The sequence below is a fragment of the Rhagoletis pomonella genome, unplaced genomic scaffold (assembly GCF_013731165.1).
Source record: "Rhagoletis pomonella isolate Grant_MI unplaced genomic scaffold, Rhpom_1.0 Rhpom_scaffold_00001, whole genome shotgun sequence".
Lineage (NCBI taxonomy): Eukaryota > Metazoa > Arthropoda > Insecta > Diptera > Tephritidae > Rhagoletis > Rhagoletis pomonella.
The window spans coordinates 2,720,768-2,741,212 of record NW_023458555.1 but is presented as its reverse complement, the minus strand read 5'-3'; the positions used below and the strand labels follow the sequence as shown (position 1 = coordinate 2,741,212).

The window sequence follows — 20,445 nt, the reverse complement described above, 5'->3', positions numbered from 1 at the left end:
AGGGCTATCGAAAAGTGATGTACATATATACGGTTTATGGATAATTTTATTTTCTTTCATTTCCCGTATCTTGTATTACAATTATTCCATTGTTTCGTAAGAGATATACGTGACTAAGTGAAACGACAATTTTTTTAAACTGAATAACGGTCAATTGCAAATATCTCGAAAAGTTATCCATAGGGAAAAAATTATCTCGATTTTCGGAATCACCGAGTAATTCTACATAGGGATTGGATAGTGGCATCTATAGAAAATTTTTGCTGTATACTAGTGAAACTAATACAGGCTACTGCTTAATAGTACACATCGTAAAAACAAAAATTCTGCTCTAGTTGCAGGGACGAGGAAGAATTTCAGAGTATTAACAACTTCTTCTGCCACTGCAGAATCAGATGCGATATACAATTTTTAAGCTATATGTCTTCCAGCAGATAACTGACTGAGCTCGACTTTATTGACATTTATTCGTAAAACCCGACGCTTGATTAAAAAATGACGTTTCCATTCCATGGGAAACTAAATTAAAGGGAAAGGGAGCTCACACAAGTGGTATCAATGCCTTACTGTTATTAGTGTGATCATCTGCTTGCTGAGAAGAAAAATTACAAATATGAAGGGTTAGAATCAAAAGGATCTCAGTAGATCTGAAATTCTTTGAGATAATTAAGGTTAAAGTTGATTACTTATTGTAAATTCTGGGTAAATGTATTTGAAATGATTCTTACCTAAATGAATGCAGGTTAATTAACTAATTCAAAATATGTTTACTATTTGTCACCAAATAAACACTATATTTAACTATACAAATATGGGTATAACTTATATTTTCAAAAAATATCACTTAGATAGACCCTTATGATTCTAACCCCTTCATGTACACGTACTATATTTCATTGAATGCCTGAAACAAACCGAGAGTGCTCATAATTAATAAATCGAAAATTGCGTAAAATTAAACTAAAGCAAACTAATCTACCCGGACGCATATATCGTCTCATATTTATAATAATAATAATAATACTTTGGCGCTTACACTTTTGATAAGTATTTCAGTCAAGCTCTGCTCCAATTTAAACAAACTACACTGCAGCTTAGGTCTGCGAATGCTTATCTGCTCTAAAGCTGCCGCAAATCTATTAAAAATATTCGCGCATGTGTGCTGATCTTCCGGGTTGTAAATATGTATGTATGTACTTCAATACACACTTTAAGTACAATTTAAAAAATATACGTACTAAATATTTAAGAGCGGCAAATAAACGCATAGATTCAAAAAATCCACAAAAACAAAACGAAAGTTTTAGCATAATCAAAGAGTGACGAATTGAAGAAGAAGAAGAAGGCAACGCATAGCATGGAGTGGAGTGTATTTTTTATTTTTTTAATCTAAATGAATTTTGTACTTCTTTATTTGCAAAGCGCAAGACTATTATGTATTTGAATTGAATCGCTATTAACAAAAAATAAATTTTAAATCATTTTTCATTTGCTTAGATGACTGGGTACTGCGGATCTAATTTAAAATCAAAACAACAACAATAAAAAAACAAATACAATTCCTGCCGCGGCAACTATTCTGCAACCGGTGATGCCAAGTGATTTAACGCGCTTTTGTTGTTTTTGTTGTTGTTGCTGCGGTTGCTGACAGCTGCTTCACGCACCGCTGACGATCATACACAACCAATTTGCATTTTGCAGAATATTTTATTGACAATATTTTCATTAAAATGTTTGAGAATTTATTTATGTACAGATGTTCTAGGCACGGAAATATGTTTCTACTTTTTTGTTTGTGAACAAGCGGCAAATACGCTTGAATTTGAAAGGAAAATTTAACTACGCAGTCATTAAGTTTATGTCTATGTACATATACAGTATATTTTGCTTTGCTGCCTTTATGCTTAAATGCACATTTAAGATACCTACCCCAAAATGCGCATCTGAGACATTATTTTTAACATTTATAAGGAAACTGCTCCGATAGATGCATTCAACATACCTGCACATTGGCGATAGCTGCCTTAAAAATTGTGCAACTAGTATCAATTATCAAAGAAAGTATTACGTTTACCTGCACTGGCCTACAATTACCTAATTTTACAAGCTTTTATTTATTTTACTCATATCGCAGAACAACGGAAATGGCTATCAATTTTTCTAGTTATATAGATAATAAGATACCATTCGAAAAAAAATTTCGCTTGCATTATTTTCTACGTGATAAGTGCTTCTCCATTATTTGGTCTCATAGGGATTCGGATATCTTCCTCATTGAAGTAGTAAAGAAAATTCGCTTAAGTGCCTTTTTCGGTTAGGTGCACGAGTTTTTCGTGCAAAGAAGGATGTGCAGCTAAGCAAAATATACTGTATTTGAAAAATGATGTATGTAAATGCAAATGTTGTTGCCCATTTTAGAGGTTAGCAAATTTTGCCTCTTCAAAATAGACAATAAAATCATGTGCAATGCTGGAAAAAATCACAGCAATGATGTCAGCAGCGCCATTTTAGGTGGCATTTTGCGGAAAAAAATTTATGAATTCCACACTGTGAATATGTGTATGTACATAAAAAATATGTACCCCAGTTGAGAAAATTTTAGTCTCCATAAGCTGCATAATCAAAGCTGCTTAAAGTCACCCACATAACTCAAACTCGCGAGTTTCAATGGCGCTTTCTTACAAAAAAAAAATTGCACTACATTTACTTACTTTTGCAACGCTTTCCATAATTCTCCTACACCTGTTTGCATATAAATCCATAGATATAATGGCTAACTATAATATGAATAAGCTGCCGTAACTGACTGTCAGAAAATGAACGAAAAGTCTGTCAAATGCATAAGCAACGTAGTGTAGACTTTTAGGTGGCTATATTTTACTTACATGAGTTCAGTGTTGCCACATTTAATTAGATATAACAATAGCCACTATCAAGCAGTTTGGTGTAGATCACACAATTATAGTAACCTAGAAACGCCGAAGAACTATTCGCCTTGCGAAACTTTCAGGGTAACCAGGTGTTTCTGTAAAAGGAAACGCTTACGGCCCACTTCCTAATGTGGAACCAGAACTTCTTTTGACCTGTGTTATATGTAGGACTGAATCGAAAAATTTACCATGTTAAACATAAGTTACAAAATTACCAAATATGATAAATAAAGAAAAAAATTACCAATGTCGGTAAAAAAATTGCAATGCGGCAACACTGCATGTGTTACATATGTACATACATACGTACGAGGACAAACAGCTGATTCCGTACGGAAGGTGCGATCAGTTTCGCTCTTTCCTTAAGCAAATGACGTTTGGTGAAACTTGACGAAACTTGATGTTAAGCACATTATAGTTTCAGAATAGGATTTATGTGTATTCGCACGTTTGCATACGCTTGCTTAGTCATATTATAGTTAGCCCTATACTTATTTAACTGCCATGCAATATACTAGACCCTGTAAGTATGTATGCCTATAAAAAAGGCGAGCGACCCACATACATACATAAATGCCATGTAAATACGTTTGTATGTAATGAATATGTTTAAATATAGCTGCCAGTATTGGCACCGGTGATGAGGCTTACAAATCAATTGAAGTGAATAATGCGAAATGCGAATGATTTAGTTGTAAAGATTTGCGCCTCAGCGTGAATCATTGGAATCTTCCTCACAGCTAGCTTAGGTGTGCATATACATTAGGGTGTATCAGACATTTTTTGTTTGCGAAATACGATACGACATCGATTCCTTGGTGTTGAAATTTTGGCTTAGAACTAGCCACGCTGTGCGACAGTACTAGGGGTACAAAATGAATAGCGCTGCTCAAAAAATGCAGACAAAAGTAATTAAATACGACCCCTAAACTAGGGCTACGGCACTACTGAGCTTTCCTACAACAGAAAAGCCAGAAACGAGGGAAGGCGAAAGTCGGCCCAGTAAAGGGCCCAAACTTCCGAAGTCAAGAAGCTCTGTGCACTAATGGAACATTGGTAAAAGAAGTGCTACAAGTTAGGCATAGTAACCGATACGCGCCTCCATCTTGCATAGACTCTGGGTGGTTGCAGGGGTACATACAAATATATAGAAACTTCCTGTGGTGACAGTAGATCCGTGGAGCTGTGTAAGGCAACGATCGATAAAGTATCCTAAATCTAGCCAGAAGCTCACTGAAAGTTGTTGCAGTACGAGATTTATCATAAAGACGGAAAAAGAGATTGGGCACCATCGAACTCAGCGGTAATTTTGAAGATGATCCAGCAGTTTAACTCAGCAAAACTCGCGCTGTTTTGGAAAATTATCAGCACAAAAAAAAGATCTTGAGCTAAGGCCTGGACATTATAGCGAAAAGCAATAGTCTGGGTTTCAGGAAAATCAAGGCCAATAAAACCTACATAGAAGCTCTAAATAATTTAGCGATATACATACACACTTAAGAGCTACTTACCCAAACATATTTCCATTGAGCTTGTTGCCGTTTTTTTATGAATAGCTGAGTCAGCTGATGAGAAAATATGGTGATTTCCCAAATAGCTATCACTTCTAGCATTTTTTAAAATTATTGTTGCTTTTCCACAATAGTTTTTCGTTAAAAACGGCCTCAAGCTCAATAAAAATTGTTGAATGTAGTTGCTATAATGTCATAAATAACAAAAACAAAGAAGCATATTTCTTTTATCCTTGGAAAAACAGAAACTTTTATTTACTTGGGTTCAGAGGCAGAGCTTATGTCTAAATTTTTGAATATTTGAGCTGCACATCTTTTGGAACGATGTGATAACCTCAATACAACTTCTTAACCAAAATCCCTTCTTCAACTTACGTTCATGCTACAGCAATAAAATTTCCGCCAATGTTCTGGGACACCCTAATTTATGTATATGTATTTGTATACCGCCTTTAAGAAGAGGTGGGAATATTTGCAGTTAAATCTATTTAAAGATGCCTACATATGTATGTATATACATACGTACATTAGGGTGGTCCTTAAATGTAGGAAACAAATTTTTACATCAGATTTTCTAAGCCTCAACGCCTGCGCGAAGATATCACACAATTAAATTTTGGTCACGATAGGAGACGGTTAAGGCATGTCGCACAGCGGTCCAAGTTCAGATTACACTATGAAGACGTGAAGACTGGAGACGGTTAATCCAGTCGGGACAAAAATGTATATCGCTAGCTTAGAAAGAAAAGTTGCTAAGTCCCATTTTAAAAATTTTACAGGAGAGGAAAAAATCTTCCTATAGCCATTTCCTTTAACTATTTCGCAAGACTTTGAATCAAACATTTTGCGCGTTTAAAGCAAAGCAAAACTTCATAAGAATCAGAAGGATTCGATATTTATTAAAAGATGTCGTTTTATTTTGGCCTTATCGGATTTGTGGAGCTTCTTTTGAACTTAGCAAATTTTCCTTTTATTGCTTATGAAGAGGAAAAAACAAAACAAGTACCTTTATAATTTTCGAAACGATGCGTATTCAATTTCTCTAGCTTCCTATATCAAAATATGAGTTTTCATAAAAAGTGGACTTAGCAACTTTTCACTCTAAGCTAGCGATATGTGATATACATACGTGACCGTAATTTTACCGATTGAGGGAGTGAGACTGAAAAAAGTCATTCATTTGATTTTAAGGACACCCTAATGTTAATATGTATGTGTATGTAGCCCATATTTTTTCCAGAGTTGCGCCTCTTTTCGCATTCTATACTAATAACCCGGCCGACTGCGACTCGCAGTAACAAATTCTCACACTCAATTATGGATTCGCTAATTTCATTTTGGAAATACATATGTAAGCACATTTTGTTTGCGAACAGAAGTATTTATGTATACACGTAAAACAATTTTCTCGCATTTGCCAAATGCTAATTAATATTTGTAATTGGCTGGAAAATAACGATGACGAATTCAGCGCATCTGCTTTAGATCCACAAAGTCATAAGTACGAGCTGAATAGCTACAATCAGCGCTTCTAAATGAAGATGACTGCATGCCTAAGTCACACTTGGATATATCTAATGACACGCAATAAATTTTAGCAAATCTTATAACTTTCTTGATTGTTGAAAAACAACAAATCTATGCCCGTTTCGTTAAGTAGTTAAAGAATGAAATTTGGAAACTAATCTTTTTTCTCAGTGTAGAGTCTCGGAAACCAACTCGCTCTCGCAAGTTGATGCGAAGGATAAATCAGCTATTAACATCACGTGGACTATCTCTTTCATCTTCCGAAGTCGCGTCATCGCTAAACGTAAACTGTAGACATTAGATAGTGGACCGACTAGTCAAGGCCCTGAAGCGCACCTCAACTCAAAAATGAAAGAAGAGCAAGAAGATAACAGCATTGGAGGCGCTCAGTAGGACTACGCCAGGCAAAATTCTTACTTTGGACATAAATACTTATAGTTTTTAGAGATTACAACTTCTAATCAATCTACCAAAGAAGAAATTAAGATTACTTACAGGCATTCTAACAGCACACAGCATTCTAAAGGATAACTTGTACGAACAGAAAATAAAACTAGATTTAAAAGACTTTATGCAGTGACGTTTTCATACAAATTGTCGATTTATAAAGCATTTAAAGTATTTTTTTATTTTTTTGAATTCGGTTTGGGTATTTGGTCAAACGTCCTCTGTCGCATCTGCGACTAGACAAACAAAAAGATACCAATATATCTTCTGGTCGAATGCTATGCTATTTCCAGGAGATGCGAGAGATATCTAAACCTAAAGTGTCCACATCTCCAGAGAATTTTTAACAGTTAGAGGCCTACGTTTAAGAGAAAAGCTGTAAAGAGCAGAGGGCACAATAGATGTATAGATCGCAGTACACACCTCAAATTAATATCTATCCATTAACCATAACTAATTTTTATTCATGAAGAACCCCCTGACTAATAGTTTTGAACCCGTTTTTTTTTTTAACAAGTATATGCGGCCTACCCAAATATTCTTGAGCTCATTACTTTAAATTCGTGTATAAGTGTAAAGTGCATCTATAAATCGAGGGCTTATATTCAATACCCTCTATATGCAATTTTCACAAAAACTACTTTGTGATGTTAGAACCCATCTGGAACTTACCTGTCGTCACTGATGTCAATTCTGACTTTGCAATTTAATAGTAAATTCGTCTGTCAAGCGTTATACAAGGTCAGCATTAATATCACCGATGACAGTTAAGTCTTAGGTGGATTTTTATATCAGAATCTCATTTATGTGAAAACTGCAGATAGAGGGTATTGAATATTAGCCCTCGAAATGCACATGCTCATATGATATATGTACATATGTATCTACATAGTATGTTTGTATGTATGTTTAGAACGAGCAGATGCACTGCCAATCCTGCGCAGTAATACGAATCACTTATGAAAGTAAGGAAATAAGAGGAAATGCCTGCATTGAATTTCAATTCGATTCACACGCAAACCGAATACGAAACAGATCGGGTCAGAAGAGCCACATGCGCAGGATCAGATGATTTCGAATACAGGAAAACATAAATTTCCTGCAACATCAGCGATTTATGTATTACGGTGAAGGAATGAAGAATTACAGTGACGCCGCAACATCGAAGGGTATACATACATACATACATAAATACTTAGCACATTCGTACATAGAAATGAAAATCATTGGCTTATGGTGTTTTCGTTTATACCAAAAAATGTCATGGTGAAAATAATTTGTTGTTCGTTTCTTAAAATGTCACACTCTTGCAAGGCAATAACAGCACATTATATGCCCTTTGAAGCTTTTAAGGGGAGAGGGTTGCCCTGAAAATCAGCTGGTTGCGCAAATCGACAATATTATGAAATGCGTTAGTTAGACAAGGACACGAAGGAAAAAAACGTACCCCTTTACAGGGTTTAGGGTAACATCAAATAGATTTTACACCGGTGCAGTGCAACATTTTTTGAAAGAAACGAAATCAACATTCGATACATACGAAAAAAAAAACTCGTTAAAATTGTCTGAAATGCATACTTAGCAATGGTATTTTTTAATTAAAATATTTGCAGACACATATGTATGTATGTTTCTATGTTTGCACGTACACTCCCACACAAATGAGATGCTTTTAGCAGACCTCACTTCGCCAAACAGTTCTCCTCAATACGAAGCAAATGAAACCAATTTCGCCTTTCAGTCTTCACTTTCTTTCTATGTACATATGTATGTATGCATTCCTGTAGTATTTTTACTTGTACTTACGAAACCTGTCAAGCGGTGTTTGACCGATTTTAACGAACTAGCCGCTGAGTAGCCGCATCCAGGTTGCAAATTGCCCAGTGGAGTGATTGCGGCAGCAGAGCAGAAGTGGAATGAGTTTAAAAGTATCGAATTTCAGGTGCACAGTCGTAACACAAAAACAAAAACGGCAACAACAAATGTAGAAGCACTAATGAACTGCTGGGTAAATATATTTACATGCATACGTACATTTGTATATTTGTGCATATACATACGTAAATGTTTATGTTTGCACAAACCACGAGCGGCTCAACAAAAATCGTTGAAAGGAAGGAGTTATGCTGTCCTCTTCCTTTTGCATTAAATATTTGGTTTTATTTAAATACCAAATGGGATTTTTTTTTTGCTTTCACTGTTATTTTCGCACTTCAATTCTTCTTGGGACTGTTTTTAACTTCAAAGCGTGGAGCTGTTTTGCTGGCTTCGTTAGCAAACTGGCCAAGTGACCGTTGGTTGCATTAAGCAGGCATATTAAATTACAAAAACACAGGCACGGCCAGGGTGAATAATTAAATTCGCAGAAATATTTGTACTGCAGGCAGTAAGCTAAAGAATATCACTGATTGCAACTGACGCTGTGAGATTCTTAAGAATTAATGAATTAACTCTTTGTTTTAGTATTTAAATATTCCACAATTCACATCAATTAAGTTAATTTGTTTAATAGTTAAAACATCATTACGTTACGTTTGTTTTTTTTCTTCTAATTTTTAATTGCATTTTTTAATAATCCAAATACTTTGTACTTTGACATTTTATGTTTTTTTATAATTAGTATGTAATTAGTTTCACATACAAAACAGCAGCGTTAGCTAATATCTAATAGATTAAATGCTAAGAACGCGCGTGTATCCGCTCAAGCATGCGCACCTGAACGTCTCTCGAACTCAACTGACGCGACGCAACAATGCAACTTGAGCCCAGCCAGCACCAGACATCATACACCAGCTCACTGGGCATTAACGGTAGAGAACACCTGCGAACGGAAGGTGGCTTAAGCAAGTTTCTCTCTTTTTTTAATTTTTCATCTTTCTTGCCGCTTTTTCGTGAGTCTTCGCCACTCAGCGACAGCCCGTTCGTTCATTTCGAATAGGCCATGTCGAGTTAGCACTTTTCTTTTGGTCACCAACGGTCAACAATCGCGCGCTGGCCAAGTTAGGCAGTAAGGAAAAAGTCCATAAATGTGCAATACGCGCGATGTGGGAAAGCAGCTTTTATTTTAATCAGCTTGAACGTTGAACATGTTCGGAAGTATTGAAGCTCAACGCGACATCTTTCTTCTGTAATTTTAATAAGTTTACATATTTTCTAAGATCAATTTTTACGGTAATAAACTAATGAATAGGGTGTCTTTTCGGGCATATTTGAAATGTTGTTAGGCGATGCACTTTGTGTTGCATCAACTCCAATTGGACTGCAACTAGAAGACAACCACCTCTTCAGACAAGTTCGTCGCACTCTTTGCGGCACCTGAGCCAATTCATTCATAATTTTCAGCCGCTGTAACTTGCCTCTGTGCTCTTCGCACTCTTCCATTCTCTCTATTGATGTCAGCAATTTTTTCTCCCTCTATTTATTCGTAGTTTTTCTTATGTTTGTCGTATAAATGTGTTTTTCGTTCTGAAAATTATATACATATTTGTCGTGTGGCCATTCAGTAGATGGCTTGGTTTTTTTTTATTTCACTCTTATGGATCGCTATTTTTTTTTTACTTTTGGGCACACATACATATGTATATTGTATGTTTGTATGTACTCGTATTTTTGAAGTTTTTCGAAGCACACGCTGCCACTTACGTATGTATGTACATACACATGCACTTCAGTCGGTTATTAATTTACCCTATACTTCCTTCTCATTATTCTACTACCATTGTTTTGTTATGCCTTCAATTATCTGCTTTGTCACCTTTTGTTAGGTCAGTGTTCCCTCGATACGATATATCTTTTTTTTATCTAATTGTACGATTACTTTTTTTCCTTTATTAATAATTGTTCAACGCCGCACATTTCTTGTGTTAAAATGGATATTTTGATAAGCTTAAATGTTTTGAATTTTTTTGGGACTTTACTGACCGAAAAATGTTACCTTCTCATTTCCACAGACACTAAGAACTGGGCAATGAAAAGGCAACTTTTTTTGCAGAAATGAAAACGCCATAAGATAATTCTTAATTCAGGTTAAAAGAAGAATCCATCAGCCACCTTGTAGCTTCGGCCGTTGCTTTTAGTTTTTCTCTTTCGAGTTTACCCCACTTCCCAATTTGAGGTGTAATTTAGAGCCATAAGTGTGTATGGTCACAGATCTATTCACAGGTCTCAGGCCTATACCAGGGTCTGTGGGGCTTAAATGTGTCGGTGTTGAAGGTAAAGCCCCTTTTGTAATCAGACACCCCTTCCACTAAACCTTGAATTGCTTATTTCGTATTATAGATTTATCCACGGACGGCCACCAGACTGTGAGGGTATAGAACCAAATTAGGTGCGCTGTGTACATCCAATACTCCAGTACATCCAGTACATCCGGTAATCAAGTACATTCAGCTTCTCTACATCAGATTTGTGCTGCCCGGTAGCTTTTTTGGAATAACACGCAGCTATCTGAATGAATGTCTCTGCTAGAGTCAGCGAACTCGTAACATTATTAACGAAGAATGAAAGCTGTCTTTGCTGGATGGGCATTTAGGCTCATTTTTCTAGACCAAGGATCCAAATTTCACATGGTACTTAGTACTAAATCGCATTAAACTTGAAGCTACTTTCCTACCACTGTATGTTCAAGACCTTCTACGTAGGCATTAAGGCTCAGTTATGCATACTTGGCATTCCATGAGAGTTGTCACATAAGGAGTCTGTTAAATGAGCTTTGCATGTCAGCGGTCATCCAATGCACAGCATTACACATGTATGTGGAAGTCAGTTCATTTTTTGATTTCTGAGTAAAAATTACATGCTATGCAGTGCAGTGCAAAGTATGCATATCTGAGCCTTTAGCCTGACGGCTATTGCGAAGGTGGCACAGATGGGCAGGGTGGCCATTGCTGAGTTTCTGGTTACAAACACCTTACCTCATCCCCCATCTTCTAATATATTCGTAGCTGTACCGCCTTAGAGGCCACGAACAAATTTCGTTAGAGGGTGATCCAACTCCACACGAATTAAAGCGTTAACGACCCCACCTGCGAGAATAATATATGTATACAGGGTTAGAAAAAACCTTTCCAATGATGTCTCGCAAGTCTAAATCGGAATAGTTTCGGTCCAGTTATTCAAGTTTTTCTTATACCAAACTTAAACTTTAAGTTCAAAAGCATCAAAAATCTCATTATTAGATACCATTTCGTTGATTTTTTTTTTTAATTTTTGTGCAAATTTATTAAGCTTAAACTGTCTTTTTATCGGAGGGCATTTTTTTCAAAAAATCCTTTAAGAAGCTGTTTTTATTCATAAAAACTCCATTTTTGGAGGTATTTTCAAATCGGTCCAGCCCACGTAAATCTTAATATTTTTCGAAATATTTTTTGATGCAAGTCTTAAAATATATCTAACAGATTTAATAATCCCAGTAGAAAGCCAGTACCACTTTTTTGGTATGGGGAGTGATGCAGTCTAATATACATATGTACATATTTACATATCGATGGTCCTCGGCAAAAACGACAGAACTCAAATTATAAAAATTTTCAGTAGAGCCAATAAAATCTGCCGTGTTTCATAATTTGGCAATAATATTTGTTGAAGCGTTATTATTGCGTATTATTTGCAGTTATTCTCTATGAAGGCTTTATAAACATTTAGTAGACTGAAAATTTTATGTTATTTAGGTAGTTAAACGAAAATAAGTTCACTGGTATTAGCCAGATGTTGCGAACGGGCCACTTGATGAGTAGCAACCCCACTCCAACGTCCGTTAAAAAAAAAAAAACGGTATTACTGAACAACGGCACAGAACTGTATTATTTAGATATTACAACAACACTGACCAATCGACAATTTTGCAATCGCAACTGCCACATGTGCCGCTGTTCAGTAGTAAGTGTTACCAACTTGGCTTTTTTGACAAATTACACAATCGCGCCCCCTGTTGAATTAGTAACAAGTAAACTTATGTCAATGTTCCACAGAATTATATGGTTATTTATCAATCTAATCTGCTATATAAATTACATGCACGCAATTATGAGTTGTGTCGTTATTGCAGAAGAACATTGATTTTAGTTTTTTTTTGTTTTGACGATCGATTCACCCCAAACGGTTGCACCTCACTTGCGTTCAATGCCCATTCTCAATATTTTATAGGTGGTAAATAACAGAAAGCAAATTCGAAAAAAAAATCTTTTGTTTGGGTTCAAAATTTTACGCGTCTGCCATTTCCGTTGTCAATAACAAAAGATGACAAACTCAAAACGGCATACAATATATGTGTGTATGTATGTATGCATGTATGTATGTATGAGTAGTGCCATGAATAAAAGTGTATTCTGATCTTAAAACCGCAGCCAGAATCATAAAAGTTCTCATACAAATTGTCCAAGCTAAATCAGCGTCGCTGTAGGTCCCGGTCCTAGTATTTGTGAGTATGTACATACATACGGATTCACAATCATGTAGGTAAACGCCCTTATCTGTTTAATGAGTGTGAAATCAAAGTCATCGAAATACTTAGTCGCATATATGTAAGTATGTATTTAAAACAGCCAATATTGTCAATCGAGTTACCAGCATATTGAATGAGACTAATAGAGTGTGGTTGATTTACTCGTTATTTGTAGATACGTATGTACATTGTATGTTAAGCGTAGGAAAATTTTTTCTTCAGATTTTCCATATATGTATGTAGATAGATTACCACACACAGTTTCGTGTGCATATGTATAGGGCAACGAGCGGATCCCCTAACTGGCAAACGTATGGACGGGGCTAAATATTTATTTATTCATAAATACCCCTATGTAAATAACCAATACAACTAATTGCTGATTGGAGATCTCTACGGCAGGCTGGTTGTCGTGAGTCGTGAGTCATTTCAACATGCTCCACGTGTATACATATGTACGTACATACATACATATTTATTTTATACTAAATAGCTATTTTAAATAGATATTTTAATCTTAATTGTTCTCGTATAAATAGTGAGCTTTGCCTTAAACTGAATATTTTTAATAATATTTTGAGTTTGGGCTCATATTTTATTTTCAAGAGGGAGGGAAGGAGTATAAGTGGCAAGGGCTCATGAGCTTAGTAAAAAAATTACAAATAAATAAAATAAAAATATCATTGAACAAAACCTATGTACTCGAATCGAGACTAAAATAAGAAAATCGAATTAAATCGAGATTACCAAAGCCGTCTGATAATGATTTACATACATATTTAAAAAAAAAGAAAAGTGTTTTTAAGACGAAGACGAAGACCCTATCGAAATAACAATAATCTTTCAACATACACATAATTCGTTCATAAATCAACCGAAATGCAAACTATCCATGCGCCTCGTCGCAGAATCCAATTAGATTCATTAGACTTTCAGAAAAGAAATCGCACAAAAAGAGGACAGCAGTAGAAAAAAAATAAAACAACACTAAAAAACACTTTCTGTCTCTAAAGAAGTTACTTGACTGCCTCACAAGACGAAATCATTGCTTGGCGAAGATTTTAGATTTGCGTGACCAAGCGTAGCGAAAAATGTTAATAATGTCATTCATTGTCCATAATTACGATTTACGTTTGCAAAGCGCTGAACGAAGTGACATATTAGCAAAATGGGATTATGGCGGATGAAACTAATGATTACTTAAGTTAATTAAGACGATTATGATTTGAGTTGCTTCAGTTTCTCGGTTTGACACATAAAAATTCTGAATGAATTATTGCTTTGATGTTTTAAATGAAAAAGAAATCGAATGCAAAAAGATTTATGTTCTTAGTTAGATTAGCACGTGATTGGCATTTAAGCAGTTTCTTTTCTTCTGAACTTCTTCTTTTTTTTTTTTGGTCTACTAATCTTATAAAATGCCGAATCTGACTTTCACCGGTTTAAGTTTTGTACATTCAAAAGCTCTAAAATTGTTGTGAGACGTGGCAATGCAAGCGCTTTCTCTAGCACTTTCTCGAAAATCTACTTTCCTGTGTTAACAGCCAGAAAGCCTTTTTTGCATATTTGCAGCAATCACTTTCGGAAATAAAAATTACAAGCTGTAACTGCTCCAGAAATTATGCAAATCGCTTTCGTGAAATAATTTCAACTTGCAATTGAGTGTTGCCGTGTGACGCGATTTTTTGTAAATTTGTAAAAAACTATAAAAATGTTGTATCACTTATACAAAAAATACTTGTACTTAATTTATTATCCTCATAGGAACTATTTATGTATTCATTAAAGCATTCAAAATTTTGCTGCTTTTAGCATTTAAACAAAAAATTCAGGTCAGTTTTTAAGCACAAAACTATCTGCTAACATAGTTGAAAGTGGAATATTCTGCATTCACCATTTAAACAAACCAAAAGTAGTAGCGGCAAGTCACTTTACATGCAAGGTGTAAGTGCTTGTGGAAATTCTTGAGTTTGACAGACTTTTCAAAAGAACTTGCACTCGCCCCGTCTGAAGCCTACTTTAGGCATGTGCTCACCGTTAAATTTGCTTGAATAATGATGTAACTTCATATTCGAGTCAATTCTCCCAGCTCATCTGAGAGCAAGCGGCTTTACACGTTTCTTAAGTCAAAATCATATCTACAAAATACATACTTCTTTGAAATGGTATTTTCAACTATAGCTAAGTAAATAAGTACACAAGTAAAAGTAAAAGTAGTTTTCTTTCGCTTACCTCATTTGGATGTTGAGCCTCTCCGTCTGTTGTATCCCTGCTATCCTCCGTCTTTTTCGTCAAAGCGGAGGTGGAAGCATTCATTTCGTTCGATCTATTGTTTCTTGTATTTGTTTTGGACTTATTGTTGTTATTATTTTTCTTTGGTTTCGTCGTTTTATTCGTTGTTTGTTGATTTGTCGTTGCATTTCTGCTTTTCACTTCAGCTTGGCTATTTGGCCGTGCCTGTAGTGTTTGTAATTCCTTTCTAAGTTGCCCAATATTACGTTCTTTGGTTTTTATTTCCTCCAGCTGTACAAATAGAATGGAAAATAAGTAAATATAAATCTGTTTGATTAACATGTGTGTGTTTATCATAATTAAGGGAAAATGTAATTTGTATTAATTAAGTGCTTCTAATAGTTGGTTTCAAAAATCAGCCATGAAAATGTTTTGACACATCTCGTCGTACTTCAGACACAATCGGATTTCTGTCTCAGTGGACCTGAATAAACTTGAAGTTTTAGCTCCGTTTTAGCCCATCATTTAAGGTTATTTCCAAAAGCAAACCATTGTTGAGCCCATGGAAGAAATTTTTCTTTTCAGCTCATAAATTTCCAGCCACTTTGAAATTCACAAGATGACATACTCCTCTAACTGAAGAGTGCATCTTGAACTTTTTTATTTTTTTTGGGTAGCATTTTTTAACGCTACCTAAGCCTCCAAGATTGCTATAGCCCGATTTCTATGTCCACATAGAATGTAACCACCCAAGTTTGGCATTGTGGGTGCATATAGAAATTACTTCAGACGACTGTATGAGACGTCTGCACGCCTCACGTCGGAAGCTCTAATGCTAAAACAACGGTAAATTAAAATAAAAATTAAATTTTTTCATAACCTTTCAATCTTAAATCGCCCATAACAACTTGCTAATATTCTTCTGATTTTTTTTTAATTAACAGATTTTTAAATTTCATGACCACCATTGCAATAAAACCCGCTTATGAATCATTTGACCAGCTCGTGGGAAGATTTTTGCCGCCAAAAACTTCACCACTTCTTGCATTTTTTTTTATTCAACCATAAAAAATGCACAAATTCAGAGCCGCAGGCTACAGGAGAGTGCGTATGTTCAAACAATCCCGCACGAAAAAAAAACAGTCTGGAAATTCACGCAAAAAGAACGTAGACAAGGCAATCTACTGAGCAAGCAAGCAGCTAACAATTTACCGGGCTCTTGCGAAAGCCAACGAAAATCGGTGGCCTGCGCACTGCAATTTCGCACTCATTTCAATTTGGCCTGTGGCTAACACTTGTTGCCTGCGTAACCATAAATCAAATTTTGCAGCGTGAATGGGTGCGACGACGAGTGCACATATTTATTGGATGCTGTCGATTTGGTAGTTATGTATGTACTTATTTAGTTAGCTCAACGGTGCAAAGTTGTTGACAATTGTTGTGACAGATTATTGACAGGCATCGATAACGATAATTGAACGTATTTTGGAGTTATTTATGACAAAATAAATTGATTTTCTTGAACTGTTTATATGCAAGCATAAAAGCAGAGTTTTCAAATAAAAACAACGGCAAAAACAAAAAAAAACTTATTCAAATCTAGCAAGTTGGCGCAAAAAATGTATATATATATTTTTTTAAATAAATTTATTGGATATACTAAAAATTATATACACACTCGTCTGAGTAATCTTTCTTGTTCCACTCCCACTTCCGGCTGCTGTGGTCCTCAGCGGAATAGGCGCAGGAAAGACCAGAAAAATGCCTGCAGCAACTAGAATTTTTTTTGATTCAAGCCAAAATGAAGCTAAAGTTGCTTACAAATATGTATGTATGTATATACACACATACATAAACACATATTACATTACTGCATTTGCTGCATGCAACATTCTTTGCTTCATGAAAATGACTTTTGATTCCAGCAAAGTGCGTGCTGGCGTCGATCTCACTTGACCATACATGACTCACTCCATTGATAGTAGATAAATGTATTTATTCTTAACGAATGTCGGTGCCGGTCGTGCACATTAGAAAATGTTCTTAATGGGAAATTTCGTTAACTAATTTTTCTCGTGTTTCATGTTGATAACGTAAAAATGTTAAATGATTTTTCTTAGTTCTCCATCTCGGTTGTAGTATTCGGTGTTTAATACTCGTAAAAGTTCAAAAGAAAGCAGTTATTGCAACTCTAGCTACCGATTCGTATAATGGCAACTAAATTTATGTGCATATAAGTGCATATGTACGTGTGTACGCATAGAAGCACTGTTGAGCCTCAAACTGATGGAATTCATTCAAAAGTTAATTCTTGAACGAATGCTTTACAGGATTTCTGATTAAAGTCTTAAACCAGAGCTTACATGAACTGAAGGAACTTTTGCGCTTTTCCGCTTGCTTAAGACATTATCAATTGCTTGTACTAGTTTATGAATTTACTGGAATATATGTAGGTCCATGGTTCAGTTATTCTTTTCAAAGCACATTTGTAGATATACCAACAAAAAGTCTCATTCTCTACAAAGCGGGAACATTCCCATTTTTATATAAGTATGCCAATGCCAATTAGAGTCAAGTGTTTAAACCCCAAGAAGAGACAAGCCAAGAGCCTCTCAGACTGCTACAAACCCGTCTGCTCATTGAGGACCGATACCTACCTAGAGCTTCTGAGATTGAAGACATCATGAGTTTTTTAGTTCTGATCTGATTATACTGTGTGATTTGGGATCAAGAGTTAAAGAGGCTCAGCGAAAATATTTTCACTGAATCTTTCGATGCCGACTCCTCAGCAAATTATTAGAGCGCTGGCCAAGCACTTCGCTTTTCACCTAAGAGACGTTAACTATTTTTGTACAGGTGATCCCATTTTCTGAAGGATTTAACCCGCAATTTTAAGGCATAATTCCCCCGAGTAAAGTAAAACTTGACGCCATTTTTTTTTTTGTAAGTAAGCCAGCTCCTGACTTAAAGAAACCTTACATCACAATTTTTTCACTAAACATTCAAGGAGTCATATTATCCTGCAATAAGACTTTAGCGATCTTATGATCAATATAGAATTACACCCTCAAACCATTTCAAAAAATCTAAATCTGAACAACTTTAACAGTAACAGGAAGTGAAACCGTCTAACCTTCTTCTGGTAGTAAAGATAACAACACTTGGTTGGTTTTGCGGACAGCCAATTCTCTACAAAAAAAAAGTGGGACCGTAACAAAACAGGCAACATCATCGATATACATATGTAGCCCCGGTAGTAGGTACCACTGCTGTTAAGAGAGGCATAATACGCAATGTTATTGAGAATCACGGTTTTTTAATAAAATTTAAATCCTCTTTAACTGTTGCAAAACCTAAACAAATTTTTCGAGTTATGCAGAAAAAATATTGCATTACTTTATTTTACGCATAAAATCTTCCTCAATCATTAGAGTCAACTATAGTCTAAGGAAATAAAATCAGTTTCATTTAAATTATAGTGGATGGGCTGTGACCCTTTCATTATAAGCTCTCTTTCGCGTGAACGCCATTTCAATTGATTCTTTTATTGAACCTCATAATTAAGCCATGACTTTAATCACAAAGTAAGTTTAGAGGTAAATAGAGGATTCGTCAACGCCTGGAGTGCAGTTCGCCCAGATTCAGCATCAAATCATCACAAATGTCTAAAACTAAGTTTACCAGAAAGATTTATCCAACATTGTAAGAAAGGTGTAAAACTATCGATGGCACTATCGATAGTATCGATGCTTTTATTTTTCTAATTTTATTTCTTCTTTGTATTTCATTTATATGAAACATCCAAGTCGCACTAAAAATTTGGTTGCTACTTTTTCTAAATAGTAACGAAAAATTTGCAAAAGAACGGAAAACCTTCCACCTTTTAAAATACAAATTAACTTATAACAACACTTTTAATGTTTTCTACTCACCACTATTGACTATTTAATAAAAGGTAAGTAAAAACCATTACTTTTTGGATAAAAAAAATGGTTGTTTTAAAATTTCAATCTACATTGAGAATGCCTCATATTTGTCGGAGGATATCTAAGAAATTTTAAATTCCAGAAAGCCCAATTTATTTTAAATTTTAATTCATGTCAAATTTTCCATAACTTTACTTCTAACTTAGCGGTTAAATAATTAAAAAAAAACAACACGTCCAGTAGGTTACAAGGGTATCCAAACTTCAAGTCCGAATGCATTTTACAACGCTTTTATTTAAATAAATATTCATAAAAAAATTTGGCGAAAACCTTATACGATACTTTCGACGATATATCGAGAGTTTTGAAAATAATATCGAATACTATCGGTGGTCTGATTGTCGATAGTTTTGCAGGTCTACATTGTAGTATCCTCTCAGTGAAACGTTTAATAATACATTTATAGATACCACTTGACTTCCTTCGGCTAATATCCCTAAATTTTCACGTTAAGCCTTTTATCGCACCTAAATATTTTTGAAGCGCTAAAGCGATTATTGCATTTGGCACTTCAACTAGTTCCCCATTCGTTTCAACTTACCAGACGTGAAATTTCAGTTTTGGCAGATTTAGTTAATTGAGTCAATCGGATTTCATAAGTGTCTTTCAATGTGCGCATATCAGCTGCTTTACGTCTGTCAGCGTCGCAATTGATCTGTAATAATTAACAGCAATTTGTAAATTTTCAACATGTCCCTCCATGGAGAGTTAAGTATGGAACAGGGAACGAAAAGAACAACACTGATTGGCTGAAAAACGAACGGTAGTTAGTGGGCCAGAGAGGCAACAAATTGTTTGTTAGGAACGATTCTCGTAGTAATTAAAACTTGCATTTCATGCACTTAAAAAATAATATTAATTTCTTGTAAAATATTTAGTTCGCATTAACGTTTTTTCAAGCAAGTTTGTGTACATACTCACGTATGTATGTATGTATGTATGTATGTATGTATGCAATAAATGAAATTTGTTTGTTGTTTGCATGTTTGTTGCCACAACTCACAATTACCTTTGCCATACATTACAATTATATAATTTTAAATGCATGTTAAGTAATGTTCCGTTGCTTATCGCAACATTAAATAAACAGAGTTCAACCGGCAGCAACAATATTTGCCATCCTGCCACATTTTCCAAATGACCTACAGTTTGTTCTACGATACGGCGCGAACTCGCCTGCAATTGTTGCAGCAAATGGCTCTAAAAATAAATAACCAAACCATCAACTGTCAAATGCAAAATAAATGGATTACATTAATGAAATTAATCATGGCATTAGCTTTCATCAGCTCCAATAAGCCAAATGCATATAATACACTCTCACACACACACGCGATATCTGGCTCTTGTGTAAGTGTATTTGTGAAAAA

The 20,445-nt window shown here is 35.2% G+C and overlaps 1 protein-coding gene across 3 annotated transcripts in view; it reads right to left on the bottom strand.

Annotated features, from left to right (window-relative positions):
* Positions 1–20,445, bottom strand: part of LOC118736345 (restin homolog) — a 184,007-nt gene that overhangs the window by 109,269 nt on the left and 54,293 nt on the right. For 2 of the 3 annotated variants that reach the window (XM_036466455.1, XM_036466441.1), the window contains exons 3-4: positions 19,617–19,730; positions 15,090–15,380 (exon numbers count right to left, since the gene is read on the bottom strand). In XM_036466455.1, coding sequence (XP_036322348.1) covers positions 15,090–15,380; positions 19,617–19,730 — 405 coding nt within the window. The remainder of the gene's footprint in view (positions 1–15,089; positions 15,381–19,616; positions 19,731–20,445) is intronic. The other variant, XM_036466447.1, reaches the window with a different exon arrangement.